The 13046-nt window shown below is 57.6% G+C and overlaps 1 protein-coding gene across 7 annotated transcripts in view; it reads left to right on the top strand.

Moving 5' to 3' along the window:
* CUNH1orf159 (chromosome unknown C1orf159 homolog) overlaps window positions 1–13046 on the top strand; it is a 36422-nt gene that overhangs the window by 15829 nt on the left and 7547 nt on the right. For all 7 annotated transcript variants that reach the window (XM_040457947.1, XM_040457940.1, XM_040457933.1 and 4 more), the window contains exons 2-9: window positions 3128–3229; window positions 3309–3397; window positions 5205–5280; window positions 9198–9380; window positions 9692–9757; window positions 11221–11355; window positions 12698–12723; window positions 12821–12851. In XM_040457947.1, the coding sequence (XP_040313881.1) occupies window positions 3326–3397; window positions 5205–5280; window positions 9198–9380; window positions 9692–9757; window positions 11221–11355; window positions 12698–12723; window positions 12821–12851 (589 nt within the window). In that variant the 5' untranslated portion in view covers window positions 3128–3229; window positions 3309–3325. The remainder of the gene's footprint in view (window positions 1–3127; window positions 3230–3308; window positions 3398–5204; window positions 5281–9197; window positions 9381–9691; window positions 9758–11220; window positions 11356–12697; window positions 12724–12820; window positions 12852–13046) is intronic.

Genomic DNA, 13046 nt, shown 5'->3' with positions numbered 1-13046 from the left:
CCTGACCTGAGCTGAAATCAAGAGTCGAATGTTCAACTGACTGAGCCACCCAGGTGCCCCAAGAAGGAAAAAAAAAAAAAAAAAAAAATCCCAGGGACAGGTAGGCTGTTTTAATTTAATTTTAATTTTTTAAATTAATTAATTTATTTTGAGAGAGAGAGGGAGGGAGGGAGGGAGAGAATGAGTGGGGGAGGGGCAGAGAGAGAGGGAGAGAGAGAATCCCAGGGATGCTCCAAACTTCAGTGTGGAGCCCAGTGTGCGGCTCAGTCCCACAAACTGAGATCATGACCTGACCCCAAATCAAGAGTCAGATTCTCAACCAACTGAGCCACCCAGGCATCCCCACAAAGGATAATCTTTTTATCAAACAGTGCTATAACCCCTGGACACACATATGAGAAAAATGAACCTTGATCTTTGCTTCCAACCATACACAAAAGTAACTCAAAGTGTAAAACCTAAAACTCTAGAACTTCTAGAATAAAACACAGGAATGACCCTTGGGTCAAGGCAGAGATTAACCTTAGGACACAAAAAGCAAGAAATGTAAAAGAAAAAATGGACGCATTGGATTTTATCAAAGTGAAAACATTTGTTCTTCTGGATCCCATGTGAAAATGAAAAGTCAAGCCGCAGATGGGAGAAAATACTTGCAATATACTTACATCTGAAAATACACATATCTGACAAAGAGCGTGTGAAGAGCTATTATGACTCAGTGATAGAAGGACAGCCAGTTAAACCAAATGGACAAATGATTGAAGAAGACATATGAGGGTGAGGAACCATCATTAGTGACCAGAGAAATGCAAGTTAAAGCAACAGTGAAATGCTCACGGCACAGCCACTGACACAATGCCCACTGTTGGCAAGAATGTGGAGCTGAAGAGCCCTCGTACCCTGCTGGTGGGAGCGCATGTGGCACCGCGGGAGACTGACTGGCAGGTTACACTTCCCTTGACCCCGTTGCTGCAGTACTTAGTGCTTACCCGAGAAATTAAAGCAAATGTCCACGCAGAGATATGTATAAAAATGTCCACAGTAGCTTTATTCACAGCCACTAAAATCCAGAAACAGTCCAGGTGAACATCAGCAGGTGGTTGGGTAAAGGCAACGTTGCGTATCATTCAGCCATAAAAGGAACGAGGTACAGATGAATCTAAAGATTATTATTTCAAATGGAAGGAGCCAGGCACACAAGTGCCACTGTGTTCATTTACGTAGAATTCTAGAAAATGCAGGCCGATGTGCAGTGACAAAGGTCAGCCCCATGGGTGCATGAAGCCAGGGTTGAGGGAAGGACGGCACAGGGGCTCAGGCATCGTCTGTGGGTGGCAGAGACATCCTGCACAGCGTGTCCGAACTCACCGAGTTGTGTGCTCTACGTGGATGCGGTTTATTGTATGTGAATTATACCCTAAGAGGTTGACTGACTAGCAGATGACAGTGTTGGTTAAAATATGTACTTCTGATTCCTGAATTGAAAGGGTGTTTTGTGACTTAGTATGACCCTGGGGTTGCCTTTTAACCACAGTTTGAGCTGAAGGTCCCGTGACATTTAGGGTTTCCACAAGGCACGGAGAGATAGATGGCCTCTGCTGAGCCAACCTTACATGGGCAAAAATGGAAAAGATGTGATCACACCCTGTAGATGAGGGTCAGTGCGTCTGTGACATCAGCAGTTGCTGTCCTAGAAAGAAGGTGCATTTCGAATAAAGCGTGCATTTTGAATGGATGGCATGAATGAGGGGCAGCAAGGGGGCTCTTAACAAGGCCTGATAGTTGTTTCTGCCTGTGTAGGGCTTCTAGCATGAAGCGGATAACAGGACGGAGCCCCGCCCTTGTTCCTATACCGCCCTCCTGCATGTGTCATCCTGCCTTCACCCTCCCTCCCCGCCGCGCTCAGAACCCTGGGGCCCACAGTGCAAGGGGCCTGTCAACCATCCTCGGCAGTGGGGCTCTTCCCCAGGACCCCCAGCCAGGAGCTCGCCCACCGCCTGGTCTTGATGGGCCCTCGGCTGGCTGAGGGGGTGGTTTCTCATTCCCCGGCTCCAAATGTGTTCCTTGCCGACCCACCTTGCCACTGTGGAAGCTTCATCTCCAGGAACCTGAACAGGTTCCCTGAATAAGCAGCTCTTTCTGTCAAGTAAAAAGTCCTTTTATTTTTTTTAAAAACCTTTTTTTAATGTTTTATTTATTTTTGACAGAGAGACAGAGCATGAGCGGGGGAGGGGCAGAGAGAGAGGGAAACACAGAATCCGAAGCAGGCTCCAGGCTCTGAGCTGTCAACACAGAGCCCGACGCAGGGCTCGAACCCACGAACCGTGAGATCATGACCTGAGCCGAAGTCGGACGCTCAACCGACTGAGCCACCCAGGCACCCCATAAAAAGTCCTTTTAGAGTTGACTTTTCTATGCCCAACTATTTAGCCAGCTGTGTTTTGGACAGATTATAATTATGGTTACCACCTTGTAAGTTAACAGAAATTTGTTCAAAACTGAAACAATTCACTGCAGGGGTTGTGCGGGTTAGTGGGTTTTCTCTGACCACATTGGAAGTGTGGCAGTGTAAGCACATCTCACGGGCTGTGGAGTTTTGAATTTGCTAGTGTCAGGAAACTTACCTACTGTGTGGGGCCCCATCAGCCATCAGAAGTCCTCTGCTCTGGAGTTGTCCTCAGTTGTGGTTTTAGGTAGTACTTTTATCACCCAAGCTGACATCTTTCCTGCAGTTTCCATGACAAGAACAGGGTGAGTAGCAGAAAATTATATGACTGCAGGTCCCTAACTGGCCCGTGCTGGCCCCAGAGGCACCTCGCTGCCCAGGTGTTCTGTGTCTTGGTGAAAATGGTTGAGTTGGGGTTTCCCTAGGACAGAACAAGATGGCGGATGGACAACATCCATCTGAGCTCATGAGTAGGACCGGCTGGTCCAGAACCCCCTTGTGCTTAGTCCTTTCAGGAGGCAGTGAATGGCTGAAAGCTTTGGAGGAAGCAGTGAGTCTATCCAGCTCCAGCTCCAGACGGACTGAGCACAGCCCCTCCAGTCCCCCAGCTCCGGGGGCTCCTTGTGGTGAGTCCAGTCGACCTGGGAACAGCGGGCCTCAACTGTGTGCCTTGGTTTGCAGGCCCGGGACCAGGGATCTGCGGCTTCTTAGCAACCCCACCCTGCCCCCTGAGCACTGGGCGACAGGCTCTGGATGTCTGCAGCTCCCATCCCAGAAGGCCAGGTAAGGGTCCGGCACCTCGGCCCCCATGGTGCCCCAGAAGGAGGTGCCTGCACCCACACAGTGCCCCTGTCTGTTGCAGACCCTGCGCTCTGGGACATGGAGCTCCAGCGCGCTGTCCTTCTGGTGGGTCTCCTGGTGGAAGTTGCTAGCAAATCCTCAGAAAGTGTGGTAGGTGACGCGTCACGGGGCAGCATGGGTGCCAGGAAGTACAGTCTTCCCAGTTGTTTGCCCAGAGGGGCCTCACCCTTCGACCTTTGGGGGTCACCCTTGCCCTGGCCCCAGAGACACTGACTGTGCCCTCTGTCACGGTCAGGGAGGCCTGTGCCACATGGAGGTCAGCAAACACATGCCCCCAACTGTCACCTGTTCTGTTATGTCCCCTAGAACCTCCTTTCTGTCTCTGCCAAAGTGAACCTGTTGCTGTAGCTGAAATAGGGTCTCTACACAGCTGCCCCCCACTGGCCCTGAACGGAGCCTGCAGGCTTTCTGCCCGACAGCAGGGTGGTTGGAGACTGCTTACTCCAGGCAAGCAGTGGCATAAGGCAGGGTCTGCCCCAGGCTTCCTGTGACCGGGTGCCCTGGCTCTCCCAAGCCACACGTCATCCAGGCCGGGTGGGGCCTTCCGCCACTCTGCCTCTGCTAGGGTGGAATGGGATGGCTGGGGTGTCCCTCGTGGGTTGGGCCTCAGCTGTGAACCGACCTTCGACACTTCCTGTGGTGGTGTGGGTACTCCGTGCCATTCCTTAGACACCTTACCGTTCACTGTGGTCTTGTCGCAAGAAACAAAAGCTCAGCTACGATAAACACACTGCGCCGAGCTCCCCTTGGAAACCCCTCAAGTCTGGTCCCGTAAACGCCAGCGCTTGGCATGTCTGGCCCCCGCGTGGTGCACTCCTGCGTGCTCACCCAGCAGGTGTGAGGTCATACCCCACAGCCTGCCCTAGTCTGGGCACTTCCTCTTCGAGGGCCAAGCTGAAAACCCCCAGTGGAAGGCATCCGTAGCATTTCTGAGAACGTCGGTGGACCAACCAGGACCCAGGGGGTGACTATTTTGTTGGGAGTGAGGGGCAGACACACCTCACCAGGGAGGCCAGGGCCTCCTGGGTTTATCTTCGTATCTTATTATAGCCTAGAAAAACGTGTGTGTCCTTTTTTCATGAAGGAGTCCACATGTGGCCCTGCAGTAGGGTTTAGCACCTCTGTCGTCTGGCAGGTGGCGAATAGCCAGGCACACCTCATTTTATCGCGCTGTGCAGATACTGCATTTTTCCAGATTGAAGGTTCGCGGCCACCCTGCGTTGAGCGAGTCTGTGGGTGCCACGTTTCCACCAGCATCTGCTCACAACATGTCTCTGCGCCACATTTTGGTGATTCTCACAATATTTCGACTCTTTCATTACTATCACATTTGTTACGGTGACTTGTGATCAGTGATTATGACCCGCTGAAAGTTCGGGCGACGGCCAGCATTTTGCAGCAGCAGAGCAGTTTTAATTAAGGCACGTACATTGTGTTTTAGACACGACGCGATTGCACGCCTAATGGACTATAGTGTAAACGTAACTTGTACGCATACCTGAAACCAGAAAATTCACTTGACGAGCTTTATTGTGGTCTGGAACTGAATCCGCAGTACCTCTGAGTAAAGCCTGTCAATCATTTCTTGGACTGAAGTGCCCCACCGCGTATCCGCCTGTGGTCCGCGGGGCGATCGGCAGCAGCTCCGCCCCGGACCCGAGACCCACCTGGAGAAAGGGCCACGGCCCCCACCACCTCCCAGGCGAGGCCTTGGGTGGTCAGCCGGGCAGGCAGTGGAGGGAAGCGACAACATAAACCTCGGTCCCGGAAGTTTTCCCAGGACCGCTCCCTGCCCCTCCTCGCTGCCCCAGGCCAGGGCCGTTCCCAGCCTGGCCTGCTTGTCCTGCCCGAGCGTCCGGCTGTGGGGTCTGGCAGCTCACCACCGTCTCCCCTCTAGGGCCAGCAGCCTGAATGTTGTGTGGACTTGGTGGATGTCAACGCCACCTGCCAGAGCACAAGCCCGTGTGGCCCAGGTAAGCTGCTTTGGCATGAACCAACCCTGACCGGTCATCACCAGCGTGGTGATGAGGACAGTGCTCATGTGAACTCTGCTGAGCTCACCGCGCCTGGTGTGAGCAGGAGGGCACACGGCCCCTCAGGAAGGACGCTGGAGAGGCCTGGGAGCTGGGCCAGGGGCTGGGAGAGCGGACAGAAGCCGCAGGAAGGGGACAGGACCGCGTCTGAGCCTCCCTCCTGGCCAGCAGCCTGGCTGCCTCTTCTTGGGCAGAAGGGGCAGGACCCCGTGAGGAGACTGGCTCCGGGCAGTGGGAGGTGTGGGGGAAGCGAGACTCTACCTCTCCTCCTAGGGTGTCCGGCCGGACGATTCGCGGGGACAAGCCCACAGCCCGAGTAACATAAGCTTTATGTGACACGGGAGCCTCGTAAAGAAGCCAAGACGGGAGCGCTCACGCGCCAGGCTGAGCAGGGAGAGGCGACTGCGGGAAAGTAGGCTGTGTGTGGGGTGGAGGCAGGTGAGGGCGACCTTAACGAGGTCCGCCGGGCTCGGGACCCTGGCGATGCGCGCGTTCCTTTCCCCCTGCTGCGTGGGCGTCCTCCACGTGGGGCCTTTGTCCCTGCTTCTCAGGGAGAGAAAGCGACGCCAGAGCCCTTCTTGCTCCTGTGTTTTGAGGGTCTTCAGCTCAAAATAATTTTTGTGTGAAAGAGGCATATTTTGGGGTGACGTTCGGGTTCCCTCAGCCCCCCCTTGAAACTTCATCCTCAGAACGTTTCACACATTAAAAGCCAAGCTGGTAGCTGAGGGAGATTTGCTCGGAAGTTGAGATAAGGGACGGGCAGTGGGAGAAAGAGCGTAGGTGGAGCGGGCAGGAAAGAGCGGGTCTGAGCCCCTGGTGGCACGCCTCGGGCTCGGTGTCCTGGTGGCCGTCCGTCCAGTGAGACCGATGCTCAGGCCGGGCCTCCACTGGAACGAGGCCTCGGCATGGGGTGAGCGGGCAGGTGTGTAGTCAGAGGCATTTCTGGGGAAACAAAAGAAAACGGATGTGAATGGTGGTAGCGAGTTACAAACCTGCTTTTTCAGTCTAGAGGCCAGTCTCTAAGTACCTTTCTGGATGCTGCACGCAAAGCCCGTTTGGGGGGTGAGGACAGCAAGAGGCAGTCTGACGGATTTCCCGGGTTGCACTGCGGCGAGTGTCTCTGGTGAGGTCGTGGGGCTTCTTGTGAGCTTCCCGAGTGGCCCACACAGCAGCAGGCACGAGGTTGTCCACATGTGAGGTGTCGAGGTGACTTCTGCAAGGTTCGTGTCAAGACGTCCAGCCTCAGCTTGCAGGGCTTTGGGGAGATGGCAGTTTTAGTTCTTTTTTTTTTTTTTTTTTTTTTTTAATGTTTGTTTATTGCCCGCCTGGGCGGCTCAGTCAGTGAAGCATCCGAGTCTTGATTTCGGCTCAGGTCACGATCTCACGGTTCGTGGGATCGAGCCCTGCGTCAGCCTCTGTGCCTGCTTGGAATTCTCTCTCTCTCTCCCCCTCTGTCTGCCCTTCCCCCTACTTGTGCATGTGTGCTCTCTCTCTCTCTCTCCAAATAAATAATAAACATTCAGCACGGAGCCCGTCGTGGGGCTTGATCCCATGAACCGTGAGATCATGGCCTGAGCTGAAACCAAGAGTTGGATGCTCAACCAACTGAGCCACCCAGGCGCCCCGAATTGAATTTGTTTTTAAAATAAGTCTAGGGGTGCCTGGGTGGCGCAGTCGGTTAAGCGTCCGACTTCAGCCAGGTCACGATCTCGCGGTCCGTGGGTTCGAGCCCCGCGTCGGGCTCTGGGCGGATGGCTCAGAGCCTGGAGCCTGTTTCCGATTCTGTGTCTCCCTCTCTCTCTGCCCCTCCCCCGTTCATGCTCTGTCTCTCTCTGTCCCAAAAATAAATAAACGTTGAAAAAAAAATTAAAAAAAATAAAATAAAATAAGTCTAGCCTCACTAAACTTGGCCCAATTACCTAGCTAAGTGCAGCAAGAATAGTGATTAACCATTTAGACTTTTAAGTCTGCCTTGCTGGACCTTTCCACAAGGAATCTTAGGTTGGACTCTCGAGGCTGGGAAGCCAAGCCAAGGACTCGCCATCAGACCTTACCTGCAGTACCTATAGATGTTGGTGAGTTCCTCTCTCCTTTTTTTTATGTTTATGTATTTTAGAGAGAGGGAGAGAGAGAGTATGTACGAGCAGGGGAGGGACAGGGAGAGAGGGAGACAAAGGATCTGAAGCAGGCTCTGAGAGTGCACTGCACGACGTGGGGCTCGAACTCACAAACCGTGAGATCATGACCTGAGCAGAAGTTGGATGCTTCACCTATGGAGCCCCCCAGGCGCCCTGAATTCCCCTCTTCTCAAGGTCAAAATACCCTTAAGTTTCCTGGATTGGCCAGGAAGTGAGCTTCCTTACTCACCTGTAAGTGAGGCTGGGAAGTATCAGGTGGTTTTCCTTCCTCCCTCCCTCCCTCCCTCCTTCCTTCCCCTTCCCTCCCCTCCCCTCCCCTTCCCGTCCCTCTTTTCCCTTCGCCTCTTATCTCCCCTTCCCTTCCCTTATGGATTTTTTTTTCAACGTTTATTTATTTTTGGGACAGAGAGAGACAGAGCATGAACAGGGGAGGGGCAGAGAGAGAGAGAGGGAGACACAGAATCGGAAACAGGCTCCAGGCTCCGAGCCATCAGCCCAGAGCCTGACGCGGGGCTCGAACTCCCGGACCGCGAGATCATGACCTGGCTGAAGTCGGACGCTTAACCGACTGCGCCACCCAGGTGCCCCTGGATTTTTTTTTTTAAGTAATCTCTACACCCATCGTGGGGCTTGAACCCATGACCCTGAGATCAAGAGTCACACGCTCCGCTGACCGAGTCTGCCAGGCACCCCTCCTGTGGTTTTTCAAAAGCAGCTTCATTGGCTTCGTAAAGTCAACCTTAGCTCCTTTGTCTGGTCACCAGTCCTGGCTCTCTAACTGTGCCTTGTCCCTGCACAAAGCAGCCCAGCCCTGGGCCTCCTTGGGGCCGGCAGCCCTGCACCGCTTTGCCTGGTTACCTTGTAGCCGGTTGGAGGAGTGCTTCCCAGAAGAATGGCCTCGCCGGCACCGGGTCTGTTCCGGGACCCCATGCTCCCAGGCCTCCTGGTGTGGTGCTGGGCCTGTCTGCCCGCGGTACCACAGGAGTAACCGCCGGTCAGTCTTCAGGCCTGCCATCCACTTAGCGTCATCTCACAGTGACACATTGTGTAGATTAAACGTCGCACCTGAGTCTGGGGCTTGTCCCTGGACACTGCCCCAGCGGCCAGCGCTAGCATTTAGGCCCAGGTCAGTACCTGCAACCGAGCATGTGTTTGCTTAGCCTCTGTGCTAAATGTTGGGGATGTTAAGAAAAAATAAAGGTACAAGACACAATTCTTGCCCTTAAGGGGTGCCCTGGCTACTTGGCAAAACAGACTGTCCATGAACCGCTGGCCGGTGAGAGCCGGGCTGCTCCCAGCGCCGGGGGAGGGGGAGGCTGCTGGCCTGCACATCAGTCTGGGACCTCCCCGGGGAAGGGTGCGGAGGGTGGGGACAACATGGGGGCAAGGGTCACCCCTGGGCTGGAGGCAGTGCCACTGACAGGGCAGGGTGAGGGCCGGCGGTCAGGCCATCGTGGTCCTCCCACGGCCGTGCGTGGCGCCCGCCTGCAGGATTTTACGAGACGTCCGGCAAAGGAGCCCGCAGGAGCCCCTGGGTGAGCGAGCTCGCCGCGGCTCCCGTCGAGTTTCTTTTTCTGAGAGCAGGTATGCCGTTCCATCCAGACCTGCAGAACGCACATTCTTGGACGAACTCTCATTTCACAAAGTCAGAATACAGAAAAGCCCCCTGAAGACAGCTGGCGTGGGTCACTCACAGCTGAGTCACTGTCTCTTGCGCAGGCTGCTACAGGCACCGGAACGAAGACGGCAGTATCAGCTGCGTCCGATGCAGAAATGGCACCTACCACGGCTCCGAATGCAGAGGCCGCACGTCGCTGCCCGGCCGCCCCGCGGCACCCCCCACCGGGCCCGCCTGGCCTGCTTCCCGCCGAGGGGCCTCATCTCCAAGTTCTGGAGGAACGGGTGGGAGTTGCCTTTCTTGTTCCCACAGCAGCGGGTGGCCCACCTCACCCGGGACCACCAGCCGTCGAGTGAACACCCTTGCTCGGGTCCCCTCTGTGCCCAAATCCTTGTCCCTGCGGGACGGCCATGGGGCGAGGGCAGCTGTGTCCCCATGGCCACCTCCCTTTCTGGTTTCTGGCCCGTGATTCCCCGCTGAGCTGTGTCTCTGGTCCCCTGGGTGTCCTCAGCTGGGTCCCCGTGCGTGGTCCAGACCTGCCTGTGGGTCTGGGCTGCCCGGGAGCCGGCATACTCACACGTCTGCTTCCCCACAGCCGCTGGCTGGGGCACGCACTTCCCGGTGAACAGGAGCACAGGGACACCGGGGCGGCCTGATTTCGGTAAGTCTCTGGCTCACCGGCCCAGAGCAGGGCTTCTGCCAGGTCTCGGTGGAAAAGGGGGCATTCCTAGTGCCCGTGACCACTTACGCCGGCCTCAGCAGGGCCACGGCTAAGGCCAAGGTCGAACTGCAGCCCGGCCGAGGGATCTATGTGCGAGAACCCTGCCCGATCACAGAGCGGGGCTGGCGTCAGTGGGCACAGGCAGGAGGCCTTTGCCACAGTACTCACACGTGCCCCTGAGGTTCTAGTCAGTGGAAGGCCACCTCACCCGTGGCCTCAGTCCTGGCCCACCCAGCCCCTCAGTCCGCAGAAACTCTGGGTGTGCGGTTCTCTGGAGACTGGAGGAGGGTGCCCTGAGGTCTCCTTGCCTCCCTCCGCTGTGGCTCTTCTGGGGATGTGGGGTCTGGCCTGCAAACACTGCATGCCAGGCCGAAGAGCCCATCACACCACCCAGTCCTCAGGGCCAGACACAGGCCCCCCTCCTGCACACTCTGTCCTCAGCCTGCTCCTGATCACTGGGCGTCCCATCCCGTCCAAGATACGGCACGGTCCTGCCACGGAGGTGTGGCACCCCAGCCGCTGGGGCCACTGCAGTCGGGGAGCAGGACCGGCCCCGGGAGTGGTCGCCTCTTCTGAGGTGACCAGGTCGTGACGGGGTCTCGTGACCTGCAGACGCTGGGCCTTCAGCAGGGGACACGTTGTACGTGGACTGAGAGGGCTCTGGCCTTCTGCACAAGTTTCAGGACCAGAAGCAAGTGGCTTTGTGCTGACCTGGACCACCAAGGTCGGCCACCAGAGGAGGAGTTTTAGGGCGGGGTCGGCAGAGACGGCCCCAGCCTCCTGTGATACCGTGCCGGGCCTAGCAGTGGGCGTGCTGATGGCGGAAGGCCGCGAGTCTGGCTGTCGGGCCCATTTTCACTGCAGCAAGTTTGGGGCGGGACACCCTTGCCAAATGAGCTGGAATTCATCCCCGCTTCTAGGTTCCAGTGTAGCCGCAGCCGCTCCTCATGCCTGTCCACAGGCAGCCTGAGAGCACTTTCCCCACAGTTGCCATCCAGAGCCCCCACCCACGGGCCCAGCCAGCCTGTCCTGCTGACCCGTGTAGGTAAAGATGGGCAGGCATCGTGGGCCCAGGGTCCCCTCTGCTGACCGGCCCCCAGGAGGGGAGGATGTCGTGGGAACCGCTGCCTCTGAGTCGAGGGCTTTGACCTGGATGCCAGGGGTACGGGAGCCCACGGTCCGTGCCGAGCCTTTGGGAAGGAGACGGGGACCCCGGGGCCTGCTGTTCTCGGGGGCTGGAATCCTCAGCCCTCTCCATATCCCACCCCCCCGTGAGAAGCCTGAGGCCGAGGGAGGCTGAGCGCCTCAGCCCCACAGCCCAGGTGTGTTCAGGAACAGGGGTCTGGGGGGTCCCCTGAGGCCTGTCCAGGCTTGCCACTGGCTGCCACTCACTCTGCTCACAGGGGGCCCTCAAGTGGCAGCTTCTCTCTTCCTGGGGACATTCTTCATCAGCTCTGGCCTCATCCTCTCCGTGGCTGGGTTCTTCTATCTGAAGCGAACCAGTAAACTCCCCAAGGTCTTCTACGGAAGAAACAAAGGTATTTCCTCCTGCCACCGTGGCAACACCCTGCTGAGCCAGAGGGTCCTGCCCAGTGCACACACCCGCACGGAGCCACGGGTACTGCCTGGGGGGCACGGAGAAGTGGGGGCCGGGGTGGCGAGATCCAGGGTGCCCAGCAATGAAGACGCCTCACAGAACGACAGGAAGGGGTCTGGCTTGTCACGTGGTTCTTGTGTCTGAGTATGAGGGGCAGCCACTTCCTAGGGAGGCTCCCGTGTGGATTCTGTGGGACTCTCAGGGTGGAGGTGTTGGCGAGACTCCACCTCAGGGCATCACAGCGGGGTTGCTGATGTGGGGTGGGAGGGGTGTGGGGAGGGGGTGACATCCCTGGTCGAGGGGCCACCTGCCTGCAGCTCCTCCAGCCAGCTGTCTCCTCTCCCCGTCCTGCCTCCCTGGGACTGGGGGGGGGGGGACAGGCAGGCTGGTGCAGGGACAGTGGGGCCCCATGCCACTCCAGCTTAGCCCGGACTGGATTGCAGACCCGCCTCCCTCCCGAAGATATGGGTGTCACTCCTGCCGTGCCCTCGGGTGTGCCGGGCAGATGGTCTGGCCGACGGATCTGATCCTACAGTGGACAGTGCTGGGGGTGATTAGCTAGAGCTTCCTTACCTGGCCTCAGTGAGACCCTGTCCACCCACTGATGGCCAATGCTGGGGGCCTCCGAGGGGCTGTTGTAGCTCGAAGGTCCTGAGAGTGAGGGGCCGGGCCCCCACGCCAGTCAGGATGGGCACTCCGAGTCCGCCGTGGGAGGCTGCTCCACTGCAGTGGCCACGGAGGTCCTGGTGTGTCAGTGCAGTGGCCGGGGCACTCCCACTCCGAGCCTCCTCCCTACCGCCCCCAGAGCTGCTCCTGGGCAGCCTAGGTGCCCACCAAGAGCGCAGGGGTGCATAGCGGCCTACCCAACGGAGGTGAGAAGTGGGCACTGTGGTGGTCTCTTGAGGCGGGCCCTCAGCCCTGGGCCTCACCTGGAAATGCAGGCAAGGGTAGAGCCTTCTCTGTCTTCCTGACGGTGCTGGAGACCAAGAGAAATGTGCCTGCTGAGGGCTGGCTTGTGGCTCTGCCAAGAGGGCCTGGGAGGGCGGCTCTCCCTGGGGTGCTTGGGGGCCCGTCTCCCCAAGTGCATCTGGGAAGTGTGGCCGGACAGACCACTGCTAGGCTGAGGGCACTGCTGGGCAGGTGTGTGGAGGTGGGGCTGGGCTGAGCCTGGAGCGGGGAAAGAGCCTCTGCAGGCCCTGGGGACCCCCTCCCCAGGCGAGGGACCCCCACCCCCGGGTGAGGCAGCTATGTGGCCTCCAGGTGACGCCTGTGTTTGCCCGCAGCCCCTGCCCTGCAGCCTGGCGAAGCTGTAAGTAACCAGAAGGATGGGCTGAGTGCCCCCGTGTCGTGGGCCTCTGTGCTGGGGGCCACCTGCACTTCTCACTGTGCCTTTTCTCCTTTTCAAGGCTGCTATGATTCCCCCGCCACAGTCCTCAGGTACGTCAGTCCTCATCTCAGGGTGAAAGATTTCAAAATTGTCCCTCCCTTGGGATCAGCCGCCCTTCAGGGACCACTGCAGGACTGGGCTCTGCAGGCACCCGGCCCTGTAGTTCTCGGGACACCAGGTTCCCCCGTCGTCAGCCACGGGACACCGGGTTCCCCCGTCGTCAGCCACGGGACACCGGGTTCCCC

Source organism: Herpailurus yagouaroundi, unplaced genomic scaffold, assembly GCF_014898765.1.
Source record: "Herpailurus yagouaroundi ecotype Mexico unplaced genomic scaffold, PumYag 77, whole genome shotgun sequence".
Taxonomy (NCBI): domain Eukaryota; kingdom Metazoa; phylum Chordata; class Mammalia; order Carnivora; family Felidae; genus Herpailurus; species Herpailurus yagouaroundi.
This window is presented reverse-complemented; position numbering and strand designations above follow the sequence as displayed.